The sequence below is a fragment of the Elephas maximus genome, chromosome 25 (genome assembly GCF_024166365.1).
Source record: "Elephas maximus indicus isolate mEleMax1 chromosome 25, mEleMax1 primary haplotype, whole genome shotgun sequence".
In the NCBI taxonomy this organism is placed as follows: Eukaryota; Metazoa; Chordata; class Mammalia; order Proboscidea; family Elephantidae; genus Elephas; species Elephas maximus.
Genome location: NC_064843.1, coordinates 25,774,364 through 25,788,047, shown reverse-complemented (window position 1 = coordinate 25,788,047; position 13,684 = coordinate 25,774,364). Strand labels below are relative to the sequence as shown.

Here is a 13,684-nt window from a genome sequence, read left to right as displayed (position 1 = left end):
TGGTCTTTTTAGGGTATGGGTCATTTGGCAAACTTTTTTAAGCTTGAATTACTGAAATCCAACACAAATATTTATTGAACACCTACTGTGTGCCAGCCTGTTCTAGGTGCTGGGATATAGGTGCTGAACAGGTCTTTGCTCTCATGGAACTTACATTCATGTGGAGATGACTGACAAACACAGAAACTGATAAATGAAGATCAGTGCTGATCATGGTAGAGGATGTGAAGGAAATAAACACAGTAATGAGATAGAGAGTGATGGGGCGTAGTGGACGGTGTGTTGCTTTAAATTAATGGTCAAGAAATACCTCTCTGAGGAGGTGGCCATTGAGCTGAGCATAGATGATGGGAAAGAGCCAGCCAAGCAGAGAGTTTGGGGAAGAGCATTCCAGGAAGAGGGAACGGCAAGGGCAAAGGCTCTGAGGTGGGATTGCTGGTCAAGCCACAGAAGGAAAGCAGAGTCTGTGGCGGGTGTGGTCAGAGAGGAAGACAGGTCAGATTCTGTAGGGTAAAGCATTGCAATTTCATTCTAATGGCAATGCAGAGCCCTTGAAGAATTTTACTAATGCTTTAAATGGGGAAAAGATGTGATTTGGTTTATGTTTTTGAAGCTGTGACTGGAGAATAGACTGTAGGAGGGCAGAGGAGGAAGAGGGAGATGGGCTAGGAGGCAATATCAGAAGTCCAGGGAGAGCTGATAGTGGTTGGGACTAGCATGGTGGCAGTGGAGATACAGAGAAGAGGTCAGACAGAGATGTGTTTTGGAGATAGTAAGTATAAAGCTGTGTTGTCCAATACGGTAGCCACTGTGGCTATTAAAATTAAATAAAAATTCAGTTCCTCAGGCTACTGGCCATATTTTAAGTTCTCAGTAGCCACATGTGGCTAGTGGCTACTGTATTGAACAGCATAGGCATAGGACATTTCCATCATCACAGAAAATTCTATTGGACAGTGCTAGTGAGGCATCTAGCACAGTGGCTGAGACATTGGAGGAGCTGAGTAAATGGTAGATATTAAATATATTTGATACGTCATTAAGCCATTTTTTCCATATATTTACCTGTTCAACCAATTCTATTAAATGCCTCTACTGTCCCTGCTTTACTAAAGCAAAATCATGTACTTCCTGGGTTCTCATACACTACCTCGTTGCCCTTCAAATGCATACATTCGTTCAACAGATGTTTGAATGCTTGCTTGGTGTTGGAGGGAGTGGTGGGCAAAGAGTGTAAAAGAACAGGATCTGAAAAGATCCCAATTCCCAGGAAGATAAATTACGCACAGGTGGGGGAGAACCTGATACTTGAAATGCTCTGAATCCCCAGAGGGAGAAGGAAATGATTCTAGTGGGGGTGGGGATCCAGAAGGAGGTGAGTTTGGACTTCGCCTGGGCAGTGTCATGAGGACAGCTGGCCAGACAGAACCGTGTCCTGAGCCACGCTTCCTAGAGTGAGTTCTGTACATCCGGGTTTACTAAGCACCCTCACATATACCACTGCAACCATCTTAAAGAGGAGGGTGGGGGAGACGTGCAGGCCTAGCTGGAGACCTCCCAGTGACCACGAGCCAGACATGATGCTGGTCTCCTGAGACACCCTACCCCCTCGGGGCTGAGGTGTTTCTCTGCAGGTTGCTGGCATGGGGGTGGCCAGCTCCCCCTCAAAGAAGCCCTCTTATTCTACACTTTCTGATCCCCCTGGGGCTGTGTTCGGTTTGTAGGCTTTCCAGGATGGAAGGGCATGCTGAAATGGAGATGCTGAGGACGCTGAAGGGGCCCTCCACAGGGGAAGTCAGCGTCCACTTGGTGGCCAGAGACAGCCCAGGTTCCGGCTCTCGCCTGCCGGCTACTGCCTTCATCATCCCAGGTGGGCTAAGCCAGGGCTCTAGGGAGGAGGAGCATACTTGCTCAAGCAGGTGTGGATCCTGGGGAGGGGATGACTCTTTTCACCTCCCCAGATATGCATGGCAGGATTGGGGCAAGGCCACCAGGCTTACCTGTGTCGTGTCTGCCCACGTATCTGCAGCCAGCTCGGCCACCCTCGGCCTGCCCACCAGTGCCCTGGATGTGTCCTGCTTCCCTCGAGAGTCAATCCATGTGGGCGCCCCGGAGCGGGCGGCCGGCAACGAACCGGTCACGGCCACCGTGCTGCCTCAGCTAGGTGCGAGGCCAGCAACCAGCTCCAGCGTCGGCACCGTGCGGTTACTGGAGTGGACCGAGGCTGCGGCCCAGCCTCCTGGGAGTGGCCTGCGGGTCAGTGTCTGCGGGGATGGACTAGGTCCCCCGAGCGGCATGTACGGGGCGGGGCCTGAGGTGGAGCGGGGAAGCTGGCTGAGACAAGGAACCTGGGAGTGGGCCTTTAGCGGGGTACTCTAGGGGCGTGGCTTATGGATGAGGCACTGTGGGACCGAGGGTCTCTGGGGGCGTGGCTTGGAGGGAGGTAGTTTGGGGTTGGGACCTGAGGCGCTATAGGGGACCAACCAGGCACTTGAGGCCCTAAGCGTGTGGTTGGGGGCATGGCTTCGGGTGGGGTGCCAGGAGAGAAGGCTTCAGGGCTGCTGGGGCCGTGACTTGGAGTGAGGTGCTCTGGGGACCTCGCGCTTGGGACCCTAAGGATGCAGTTGGGGAATAAGGTCTGCGGCGCTCTACGGGCGTGGCTTGGAGTGAGGCGCTCCGGACCAGGACTCGGGACTGGGGGCGTGGCATAGAGTGAGGCGCTCTGGGACCTGGTATGTAGCGGCTCTGGGGTGCTGGGTGTCTTGGCGTGAGGGGCTATAGGACCAAGGCCTGAGGGGTCCTGGGGGTGTGGATTGGAGTGAAGCACTCTGAGACCAAGGCCTGCGAGACTCTGGGGGTGTGGCTTAGATCGAGGGGCTCTGGGGACAAGGCCTGCGGGACCCTGGGGGTGTGGCTTAGATCGAGGGGCTCTGGGGACAAGGCCTGCGGGACCCTGGGGACGACGCTTGGAGCGAGGCGCTCTGGGGATGAGGCTTGGAGCGAGGTGCTCTGGGACCGAAGCCCGCGGGACCCTGGGGGTATGGCTCAGATCGAGGGGCTCTGGGAACGAGGCCCGCGGGACCCTGGGGGTGTGGCTTGGAGCGAGGTGCTCTGGGACCGAAGCCCGCGGGACCCTGGGGGTATGGCTTAGATCGAGGGGCTCTGGGACCGAAGCCCGCGGGACCCTGGGGACGAGGCTTGGAGCGAGGCGCTCTGGGACCGAAGCCCGCGGGACCGTGGGGGTGTGGCTTAGATCGAGGCGCTCCGAGACCGAAGCCCGCGGGACCCTGGGGACGAGGCTTGGAGCGAGGTGCTCTGGGACCGAAGCCCGCGGGACCCTGGGGACGAGGCTTGGAGCGAGGTGCTCTGGGACCGAAGCCCGCGGGACCCTGGGGGTATGGCTCAGATCGAGGGGCTCTGGGAACGAGGCCCGCGGGACCCTGGGGGTGTGGCTTGGAGCGAGGTGCTCTGGGACCGAAGCCCGCGGGACCCTGGGGGTATGGCTTAGATCGAGGGGCTCTGGGACCGAAGCCCGCGGGACCCTGGGGACGAGGCTTGGAGCGAGGCGCTCTGGGACCGAAGCCCGCGGGACCGTGGGGGTGTGGCTTAGATCGAGGCGCTCTGAGACCGAAGCCCGCGGGACCCTGGGGACGAGGCTTGGAGCGAGGTGCTCTGGGACCGAAGCCCGCGGGACCCTGGGGACGAGGCTTGGAGCGAGGCGCTCTGGGACCGAAGCCCGCGGGACCGTGGGGGTGTGGCTTAGATCGAGGGGCTCTGGGGACGAGGCTTGGAGCGAGGCGCTTTGAGACCAAAGCCCGCGGGACCCTGGGGACGAGGCTTGGAGCGAGGCGCTCTGAGACCAAAGCCCGCGGGACCCTGGGGACGAGGCTTGCAGCGAGGCGCTCTGAGACCGAAGCCCGCGGGACCGTGGGGGTGTGGCTTAGATCGAGGGGCTCTGGGGACGAGGCCCGCGGGACCCTGGGGGTGTGGCTTGGAGCAAGGCGCTCTGAGACCGAAGCCCCCGGGACCCTGGGGGTGTGGCTTGGAGCAAGGCGCTCTGGGACCGAAGCCCGCGGGACCCTGGGGACGAGGCTTGGAGCGAGGCGCTCTGAGACCGAAGCCCGCGGGACCGTGGGGGTGTGGCTTAGATCGAGGGGCTCTGGGGACGAGGCTTGGAGCGAGGCGCTCTGAGACCGAAGCCCGCGGGACCCTGGGGACGAGGCTTGGAGCCAGGCGCTCTGGGACCGAAGCCCGCGGGACCCTGGGGACGAGGCTTGGAGCGTGGCGCTCTGAGAACGAAGCCCGCGGGACCCTGGGGACGAGGCTTGGAGCGAGGCGCTGTGAGACCGAAGCCCGCGGGACCCTGTGGGTGTGGCTTAGATCGAGGCGCTCTGGGGACGAGGCTTGGAGCGAGGCGCTCTGAGACCGAAGCCCGCCGGACCCTGGGGGTGTGGCTTGCAGCGAGGGGCTCTGGGGACGAGGCCCGCGGGACCCTGGGGGTGTGGCTTGGAGCGAGGTGCTCTGGGACCGAAGCCCGCGGGACCGTGGGGGTGTGGCTTAGATCGAGGGGCTCTGGGGACGAGGCTTGGAGCGAGGCGCTCTGAGACCGAAGCCCGCGGGACCCTGGGGACGAGGCTTGGAGCGAGGCGCTCTGGGACCGAAGCCCGCGGGACCGTGGGGGTGTGGCTTAGATCGAGGGGCTCTGGGGACGAGGCTTGGAGCGAGGCGCTCTGAGACCGAAGCCCGCGGGACCCTGGGGACGAGGCTTGGAGCGAGGCGCTCTGGGACCGAAGCCCGCGGGACCGTGGGGGTGTGGCTTAGATCGAGGGGCTCTGGGGACGAGGCTTGGAGCGAGGCGCTCTGGGACCGAAGCCCGCGGGATCCTGGCCACGAGGCTTGGAGCGAGGCGCTCTGAGACCGAAGCCCGCGGGTCCCTGGGGACGAGGCTTGGAGCGAGGCGCTCTGAGACCGAAGCCCGCGGGACCCTGGGGATGAGGCTTGGAGCGAGGCGGTCTGGGACCGAAGCCCGCGGGACCCTGGGGACGAGGCTTGGAGCAAGGCGCTCTGAGACCGAAGCCCGTGGGACCGTGGGGGTGTGGCTTAGATCGAGGGGCTCTGGGGACGAGGCTTGGAGCGAGGCGCTCTGAGACCGAAGCCCGCGGGACCCTGGGGACGAGGCTTGGAGCCAGGCGCTCTGGGACCGAAGCCCGCGGGACCCTGGGGACGAGGCTTGGAGCGAGGCGCTCTGAGACCGAAGCCCGCGGGACCCTGGGGACGAGGCTTGGAGCGTGGCGCTCTGAGAACGAAGCCCGCGGGACCCTGGGGACGAGGCTTGGAGCGAGGTGCTCTGGGACCGAAGCCCGCGGGACCCTGGGGGTATGGCTTAGATCGAGGGGCTCTGGGACCGAAGCCCGCGGGACCCTGGGGACGAGGCTTGGAGCGAGGCGCTCTGAGACCGAAGCCCGCGGGACCCTGGGGACGAGGCTTGGAGCGAGGTGCTCTGAGACCGAAGCCCGCGGGACCGTGGGGTGTGGCTTAGATCGAGGGGCTCTGAGACCGAAGCCCGCGGGACCCTGGGGATGAGGCTTGGAGCGAGGCGCTCTGGGACCGAAGCCCGCGGGACCGTGGGGGTGTGGCTTAGATCGAGGGGCTCTGAGACCGAAGCCCCCGGGACCCTGGGGACGAGGCTTGGAGCGAGGTGCTCTGGGACCGAAGCCCGCGGGACCCTGGGGACGAGGCTTGGAGCGAGGCGCTCTGAGACCGAAGCCCGCGGGACCCTGGGGACGAGGCTTGGAGCCAGTTGCTCTGGGACCGAAGCCCACGGGACCCTGGGGGTATGGCTTAGATCGCGGGGCTCTGGGGGCGAGGCTTGGAGCGAGGCGCTCTGAGACCGAAGCCCGCGGGACCCTGTGGGTGTGGCTTAGATCGAGGGGCTCTGGGGACGAGGCTTGGAGCGAGGCGCTCTGAGTCCGAAGCCCGCGGGTCCCTGGGGACGAGGCTTGGAGCGAGGCGCTCTGAGACCGAAGCCCGCGGGACCCTGGGGACGAGGCTTGGAGCGAGGCGCTCTGAGACCGAAGCCCGCGGGACCCTGGGGACGAGGCTTGGAGCGAGGCGCTCTGAGACCGAAGCCCGCGGGACCCTGGGGATGTGGCTTGGATCGAGGGGCTCTGGGACCGAAGCCCGCGGGACCGTGGGGGTGTGGCTTAGATCGAGGGGCTCTGGGGACGAGGCTTGGAGCGAGGCGCTCTGAGACCGAAGCCCGCGGGACCCTGGGGACGAGGCTTGGAGCGAGGCTCTCTGAGACCGAAGCCCGCGGGACCCTGGGGATGTGGCTTGGATCGAGGGGCTCTGGGACCGAAGCCCGCGGGACCGTGGGGGTGTGGCTTAGATCGAGGGGCTCTGGGGACGAGGCTTGCAGCGAGGCGCTCTGAGACCGAAGCCCGCGGGACCCTGGGGACGAGGCTTGGAGCGAGGCGGTCTGGGACCGAAGCCCGCGGGACCCTGGGGACGAGGCTTGGAGCGAGGCGCTCTGAGACCGAAGCCCGCGGGACCCTGGGGACGAGGCTTGGAGCGAGGTGCTCTGAGACCGAAGCCCGCGGGACCCTGGGGACGAGGCTTGGAGCGAGGCGCTCTGAGACCGAAGCCCGCGGGACCCTGGGGATGTGGCTTGGATCGAGGGGCTCTGGGACCGAAGCCCGCGGGACCGTGGGGGTGTGGCTTAGATCGAGGGGCTCTGAGACCGAAGCCCCCGGGACCCTGGGGACGAGGCTTGGAGCGAGGTGCTCTGGGACCGAAGCCCGCGGGACCCTGGGGACGAGGCTTGGAGCGAGGCGCTCTGAGACCGAAGCCCGCGGGACCCTGGGGACGAGGCTTGGAGCCAGTTGCTCTGGGACCGAAGCCCACGGGACCCTGGGGGTATGGCTTAGATCGCGGGGCTCTGGGGGCGAGGCTTGGAGCGAGGCGCTCTGAGACCGAAGCCCGCGGGACCCTGTGGGTGTGGCTTAGATCGAGGGGCTCTGGGGACGAGGCTTGGAGCGAGGCGCTCTGAGTCCGAAGCCCGCGGGTCCCTGGGGACGAGGCTTGGAGCGAGGCGCTCTGAGACCGAAGCCCGCGGGTCCCTGGGGACGAGGCTTGGAGCGAGGCGCTCTGAGACCGAAGCGCGGGACCGTGGGGGTGTGGCTTAGATCGAGGGGCTCTGGGGACGAGGCCCGCGGGACCCTGGGGGTGTGGCTTGGAGCGAGGCGGTCTGGGACCGAAGCCCTCGGGACCGTGGGGGTGTGGCTTAGATCGAGGGGCTCTGGGGACGAGGCTTGGAGCGAGGCGCTCTGAGACCGAAGCCCGCGGGACCCTGGGGACGAGGCTTGGAGCGAGGCGCTCTGAGACCGAAGCCCGCGGGACCCTGGGGACGAGGCTTGGAGCGAGGCGCTCTGAGACCGAAGCCCGCGGGACCCTGGGGATGTGGCTTGGATCGAGGGGCTCTGGGACCGAAGCCCGCGGGACCGTGGGGGTGTGGCTTAGATCGAGGGGCTCTGGGGACGAGGCTTGGAGCGAGGCGCTCTGAGACCGAAGCCCGCGGGACCCTGGGGACGAGGCTTGGAGCGAGGCGGTCTGGGACCGAAGCCCGCGGGACCCTGGGGACGAGGCTTGGAGCGAGGCGCTCTGAGACCGAAGCCCGCGGGACCCTGGGGACGAGGCTTGGAGCGAGGCGGTCTGGGACCGAAGCCCGCGGGACCCTGGGGACGAGGCTTGGAGCGAGGCGCTCTGAGACCGAAGCCCGCGGGACCCTGGGGACGAGGCTTGGAGCGAGGCGCTCTGAGACCGAAGCCCGCGGGACCCTGGGGACGAGGCTTGGAGCGAGGCGCTCTGAGACCGAAGCCCGCGGGACCCTGGGGATGTGGCTTGGATCGAGGGGCTCTGGGACCGAAGCCCGCGGGACCGTGGGGGTGTGGCTTAGATCGAGGGGCTCTGGGGACGAGGCTTGGAGCGAGGCGCTCTGAGACCGAAGCCCGCGGGACCCTGGGGACGAGGCTTGGAGCGAGGCACTCTGAGACCGAAGCCCGCGGGACCCTGGGGACGAAGCTTGGAGTGAGGCGCTCTGAGACCGAAGCCCGCGGGACCCTGGGGGTATGGCTTAGATCCAGGGGCTCTGGGGACGAGGCTTGGAGCGAGGCGCTCTGCAACCGAAGCCCGCGGGACCCTGGGGACGAGGCTTGGAGCGAGGCGCTCTGGGACCGAAGCCCGCGGGACCCTGGGGACGAGGCTTGGAGCGAGGCGCTCTGGGACCGAAGCCCGCGGGACCCTGGGGGTGTGGCTTGGAGCGAGGTGCTCTGGGACCGAAGCCCGCGGGACCCTGGGGGTGTGGCTTAGATCGAGGGGCTCTGGGGACGAGGCTTGGAGCGAGGCGCTCTGGGACCGAAGCCCGCGGGATCCTGGCGACGAGGCTTGGAGCGAGGCGCTCTGAGACCAAAGCCCGCGGGACCCTGGGGACGAGGCTTGGAGCGAGGCGCTCTGAGACCGAAGCCCGCGGGTCCCTGGGGACGAGGCTTGGAGCGAGGCGCTCTGAGACCGAAGCCCGCGGGACCCTGGGGGTGTGGCTTGGATCGAGGGGCTCTGGGGACGAGGCCCGCGGGACCCTGGGGGTGTGGCTTGGAGCTAGGTGCTCTGGGACTGAAGCCCGCGGGACCGTGGGGGTGTGGCTTAGATCGAGGGGCTCTGGGGACGAGGCTTGGAGCGAGGCCCTCTGAGACCGAAGCCCGCGGGACCCTGGGGACGAGGCTTGGAGCGAGGCGCTCTGAGACCGAAGCCCGCGGGACCGTGGGGGTGTGGCTTAGATCGAGGGGCTCTGGGGACGAGGCTTGGAGCGAGGCGCTCTGGGACCGAAGCCTACGGGACCCTGGGGGTGTGGCTTGGAGTGAGCGGCGAGAGGGGACCGGTGTCAGTTCAGCGGTGTCCAGGGCGGGTCTGGGAGTCAGCGTCCTCAGACCCTCCTGCGCTCCAGTTCCGGATAAGCGAGTACGCGCCGCTGACCATGGTGGGAGCAGAACAGCCACCGAGCCCGGAGCTGCGGCGGGAAGGCATGGCTGAATACGAAGATGGCGAGGCCTCGGCGGGAGGTGGCGAGGCGGGCACCCAACAGCCGGGTAGGAGCCCCTCTCCCCAGGTCCTGAGCTGGGCCCCTACACGCTTGTATGTCGGGGCCTGAGCTCCCTGAGGAGCCTTGGGCAGGGAGCAGGGCATGAGGGGGCGGGGCCGGAGGTGTTCCTGCAGGTGTGTCCTGGGGGTAGGTCCTGAGGTGGGGAAGGCTTTGGGGGCCTGACGGGCTCAGAGCCTGAGGAGGTGGGACCAAGGTGGAGGCAGAACCTGAGGGGACACGGCTCCAAGGTGAGCGGAGCCAGAGTGCGGTTGTGATGTGTGAGAGGCCTGAGGTCACTTTGGCCCCCACAGCGGACCTCCCTCAGGACCCTCCAGAAGATAACTCTCAGGAGCCCCCAGAGGATGGCGTCACCTGTCAGTGCCAGGAGTGCGGGGCTCAGCCTGGCCCTGCCCCAAACCTTGATTCCTCCAGTGATGACTGCCCCCAGCTGTTCCAGGAACGGTAAGGGGGAGAGGATTGCGGCCCTACTTGCCCTCCTTTTAGTTCCCCAAAGCCCCATTTCTGTTCAGGGCTTAAGAGGTGGGGCTGGGTGGTACAGGGCAGGTGGTTCTTTCCCTCAGGCTGCCCCTCCCTCAGGTCAGTCATTGTGGAGAGCTCCTCAGGAGGCACCAGAGCTTCTGAACTGCTCAAACCTATGAAGAAGCGGAAGTGCAGGGAATACCAGAGCCCATCAGAGGAAGAGTCAGAGCCAGAGGTTATGGTAGGAAGAGGGCAGTGAGGAGGGAGGGGGGTGGCAGAGGATATTCCTCAATTCCCACTGCTCCTTCCATCAGTCCAGGTCATCTGAGGGACAGGACCAGATAAGACAGCCACAATGATTCATTCATCTTATTTTGGGGGCCCATCCTGAGTCAAATCCTGTTCCTGGCTGGAGAGAAAGTAATAAATCACTCCCCTGCTTTTTGGGCACTCTCATCGCAGTGTTGTATCAGAGCTAAACCACAGTCACATGAACTGGCACCCAAGGTAGATCGTGTGGACAAGGTGGAAATCTTCATCACTAGAGCCCAGAAGCCAGGTAGCACAGGGCTCTAGCTGCAGAAAGGCTGGAGGAGATAGTGCATGAAGGTTCCAGTGGGCAGGTAAAGTCAGAGGGCAGGTGTTTGTGTCCTCAGTTTCCCTACCTGGGAGTGAGAAGAGTTGTAGGCAGACTGTATAACTAGGGTGTGTGTGTTTTTGTGAGTCTGGGCCCAGATGTTAGGGGGTTGTCTCCTGCAGCTGTGTTCCTGCCAAGGACCTAGGAGAAATTCCACCCATTCAGGACAGAACACCATATGGCCAGAGAGCCAGACAGGAGCCAGAATCAGACCAGGGCTTCACTTCAGCCTTCAAGGGCAGGAAGCTGAGATCAACCTTGCCCTCTGCAGGAGAAGCAAGAAGGAGAGAAGCATCCAGAGGGACAACCCATCCCTAGCACCCCAGAGAGTGAGGAGTGGAGCAGCAGCCAGTCTGGTATGTTGGCCTGTGTGCATATATTCATGTGAGGTGTGTATATATCTAATGATGTGAGGCTGGGAGTATGGCTAATGGCTGTGATGGTATGTTGTGTATGTATAGATAAGCATGGGTTAGTGCATGAGAAGCAGAAAGGGGCAGCGTTTCTAGTTTGTGCATTAGTACATGTATGTTCATGGGTTTATATATGTGTTTGTGTATCCCCTTTTGTCAAGTTGTGAGTAGGCCCCATTGCCAAGAAGGTCACGGCTCAGGATCTGAAGACTTGATCAGCCTTTCCTGGAACCATATGCATTACCTCCCTTTGGTGGTGTGAACAAGCCTTCAGTGGTCTGACCTTCCTATTTGAGCCCCCATTCTGACCCTTTAGTTCTAATCAGAATGGAATGGAGGTCATTCATAGTCAGCTCTGGCCATCCAGCCTTCTCCATTGCTTTCTCCACATTCCCATGTGACAGCAATCAGCTGGAGCTATGTAGCATTTATCATAGTTATAATCACCTAGATACTACGTAGCAATTTGTTTATTGTTTGTCTTTCACTTTTAAGACAAACTCCATGAACACAGGGATGGAAACCATTTTATTAATTATTATATTCTTTGTGCTTAGCACAGAACACGTGGAGAGTAGGCATTTAGTAAACACTGTTCAATAGATGAATGGATGAGTTGAATGTTGATGGTTCCCCTTGGACCCTGACTCAGCTGCACTATCTTTTCTGTCCCAGAGAGAACCAGAGGAAAGATCAGTTCTTAGGGCATCGTCCTCAAATGGATGGCTTGATACCATCCAGTGGAGCCAAATGAAACCAGTGCCAACCAGAAGAGCCCAGTCTGCACCCTGGGCTCAGAACTTTATAGCGCCTCTTCCACCATCTGCCCATCACAGCCAAACAAGACTTGCATTGCTCTTTCTCTATCCCAAGACTATCATATGAGAAGTTAAGGGTTTAGCCCTCATTGATTTATGGCTTCTTAAGACTTGGCAGAGGAACACTCACAATGACTCTGGGAAGTAGTCATTATTATACCCATGTTATCTCCACTTTGTTGTAGTTAGATGCCATAGAGTTAACTACTAGTGGTTCAACTTCACTATATTAACTTAGGGAAATAGATTCATAAATCAACATTCTCTTAGCTAGGTCCTGTTGACCAATACAAAGTTATCTTTTGATTCGTGTCACTGGCTTCAACTGTGGACATTAGTATGGTGTTGGTTTTTTGTTCTTTTTTTTCCCCTCCCCAAGGGAAGAGAAATTATCAGTGGACAGAAGAAGGTTGCATTTATGGCTAAAATTTTTTCACACATTTTCCATGGGTCATTTGAGCAGAAGACTCTGGAAGGTGTCAGAGTTGCTTGAGTTCCCTGTGTGTGTGGAGAATCTGTGTTTTATCTACACTCTATTTGGCAGTTTGATGGCTTTCTATTGGATTCACATATCTAGTCATGGTGGAGTGTTCCAGTTTTTATAGAAACATGTACCACTGGGGTACTTTTTTTTATTTCTTAGGGAAATGTATAGAAAATGCTCAGCAAAGTGGTATCCTGTACTCAGTGAAGTCCTTGTTTTATCATTTGGTCAATGATAGAAACCTCATACATTCATTCAAGCCTTCTCCCTTATTTAACTCCATCTTTTCAACAGCCTTTTGTTTGAATGATCAATTTCTTGCAAAAATTGTTACAATTTATTTGTTAATAGCTGTTCTGGTCATTTAAAGAGTTACCAATATTCTCATGTCCTCTCTCATTCTGCCCATATCCAGATCAAGGATCTATAGTGGCACTCTTCAGGATCAACTTGCTATAGTCTTTTCAGATTCAGAGTAATCCTACAAGAATCCTGTTCTTTTCTTGTTAAGTTATTTTAGGTAAACATTGTTGCCCACTTTTATTTGGGTTGTTTGTCTTCTTAATTTTTTGTTGCCTTAGTTATCTAGTGCTGCTATAACAGAAATGCCACAAGTGGATGGCTTTAACAGAGATTTATTCTCTCAGTCTAGGATGCTAGAAGTCCAGATTCAGGGCACCAGCCACAGGGGTAACCATTCTTTCTTTGTCGGCTCTGGGGGAAGGTCCTTGGCATCAATCTTCTCGTGGTTTAAGAGCTTCTCAGTCCAGGAACCCCGGGTTAAAAGGATATGCTCCACTCCCAGCTCTTCTTGCTTGGTGGTATGAGGTACCTCTCCTCGCTTCTTTTGTATCTCAAAAAGATTGACTGAAGATACAACCTAATCCTGTAGATTGAGTCCTGCCTCATTAAGGTAACTACCTCTAACCCCGCCTCATTAACATCATAGAGGTTAGGATTTATAGCACATAAGATAATCACATCAGATCACAAAATGGTAGAAAGCTACATAGTACTGGGAATCATGGCCTAGCCAAGTTGACACACATTTTTGGGGGACACAATTCAATCCATAACATTTATATATTTTAAATACAAGTCTTTTGTCAAATATTTATATTGAAAATATTTTCTCCCAGTGTATGCTGGTCCCCCATCACTCCACACTAAACAATTCTTTTGAAGAGCATAAAGGTTTAATTTTTGGTTGTGTCCTATTAAATTTGTTATAATTAGTGCTTTACATGCATAGTTTTATAGGGCACAGATTTTATATTAAAAGAGGAGAGCTATATGGAGTTAGGGAACAAGTTGAGAATGAGTGTGTAATTCCATTCAAGAGGAGGTAGTATGCCTCTGACAGCAAAACTTTCTTAAGTGAGGTCCATGAATCTAAATATACGTGCAAAATTTTATTAATTGTTTATTTTTCTGTGGAGATGGACTGAATTTCATTAGATGTTCAAAAAAGCCCACTTATACTTCCTAGAAGCTGTGATAGCAGCTTTAATGGGTTTCACCAGGTAAACAATAAACCAATGCGTACGGAGCCCAGCCTTTTCAGTTGGTGATTCCCAGGCATGGAACCCTGTGAGATATAGGCTCTAGATCAAACTTTTGTGTATTAAAATGAACTGATTATGAATATAAGAGATAAACAAAAATACCGAGATTTATTTCTTTAGCAAATTTAAAACAACCAACATACTGTGGCACCTT

General features: G+C 58.7%; 1 protein-coding gene across 1 annotated transcript in view; it reads left to right on the top strand.

Moving 5' to 3' along the window:
- Positions 1–13,684, top strand: part of L3MBTL1 (L3MBTL histone methyl-lysine binding protein 1) — a 43,837-nt gene that overhangs the window by 2,244 nt on the left and 27,909 nt on the right. The window contains exons 2-7 of the mRNA XM_049869689.1: positions 1,725–1,870; positions 2,030–2,256; positions 8,999–9,140; positions 9,445–9,595; positions 9,731–9,854; positions 10,522–10,606. Of these exons, the coding sequence (XP_049725646.1) occupies positions 1,735–1,870; positions 2,030–2,256; positions 8,999–9,140; positions 9,445–9,595; positions 9,731–9,854; positions 10,522–10,606 (865 nt within the window). The 5' untranslated portion in view covers positions 1,725–1,734. The remainder of the gene's footprint in view (positions 1–1,724; positions 1,871–2,029; positions 2,257–8,998; positions 9,141–9,444; positions 9,596–9,730; positions 9,855–10,521; positions 10,607–13,684) is intronic.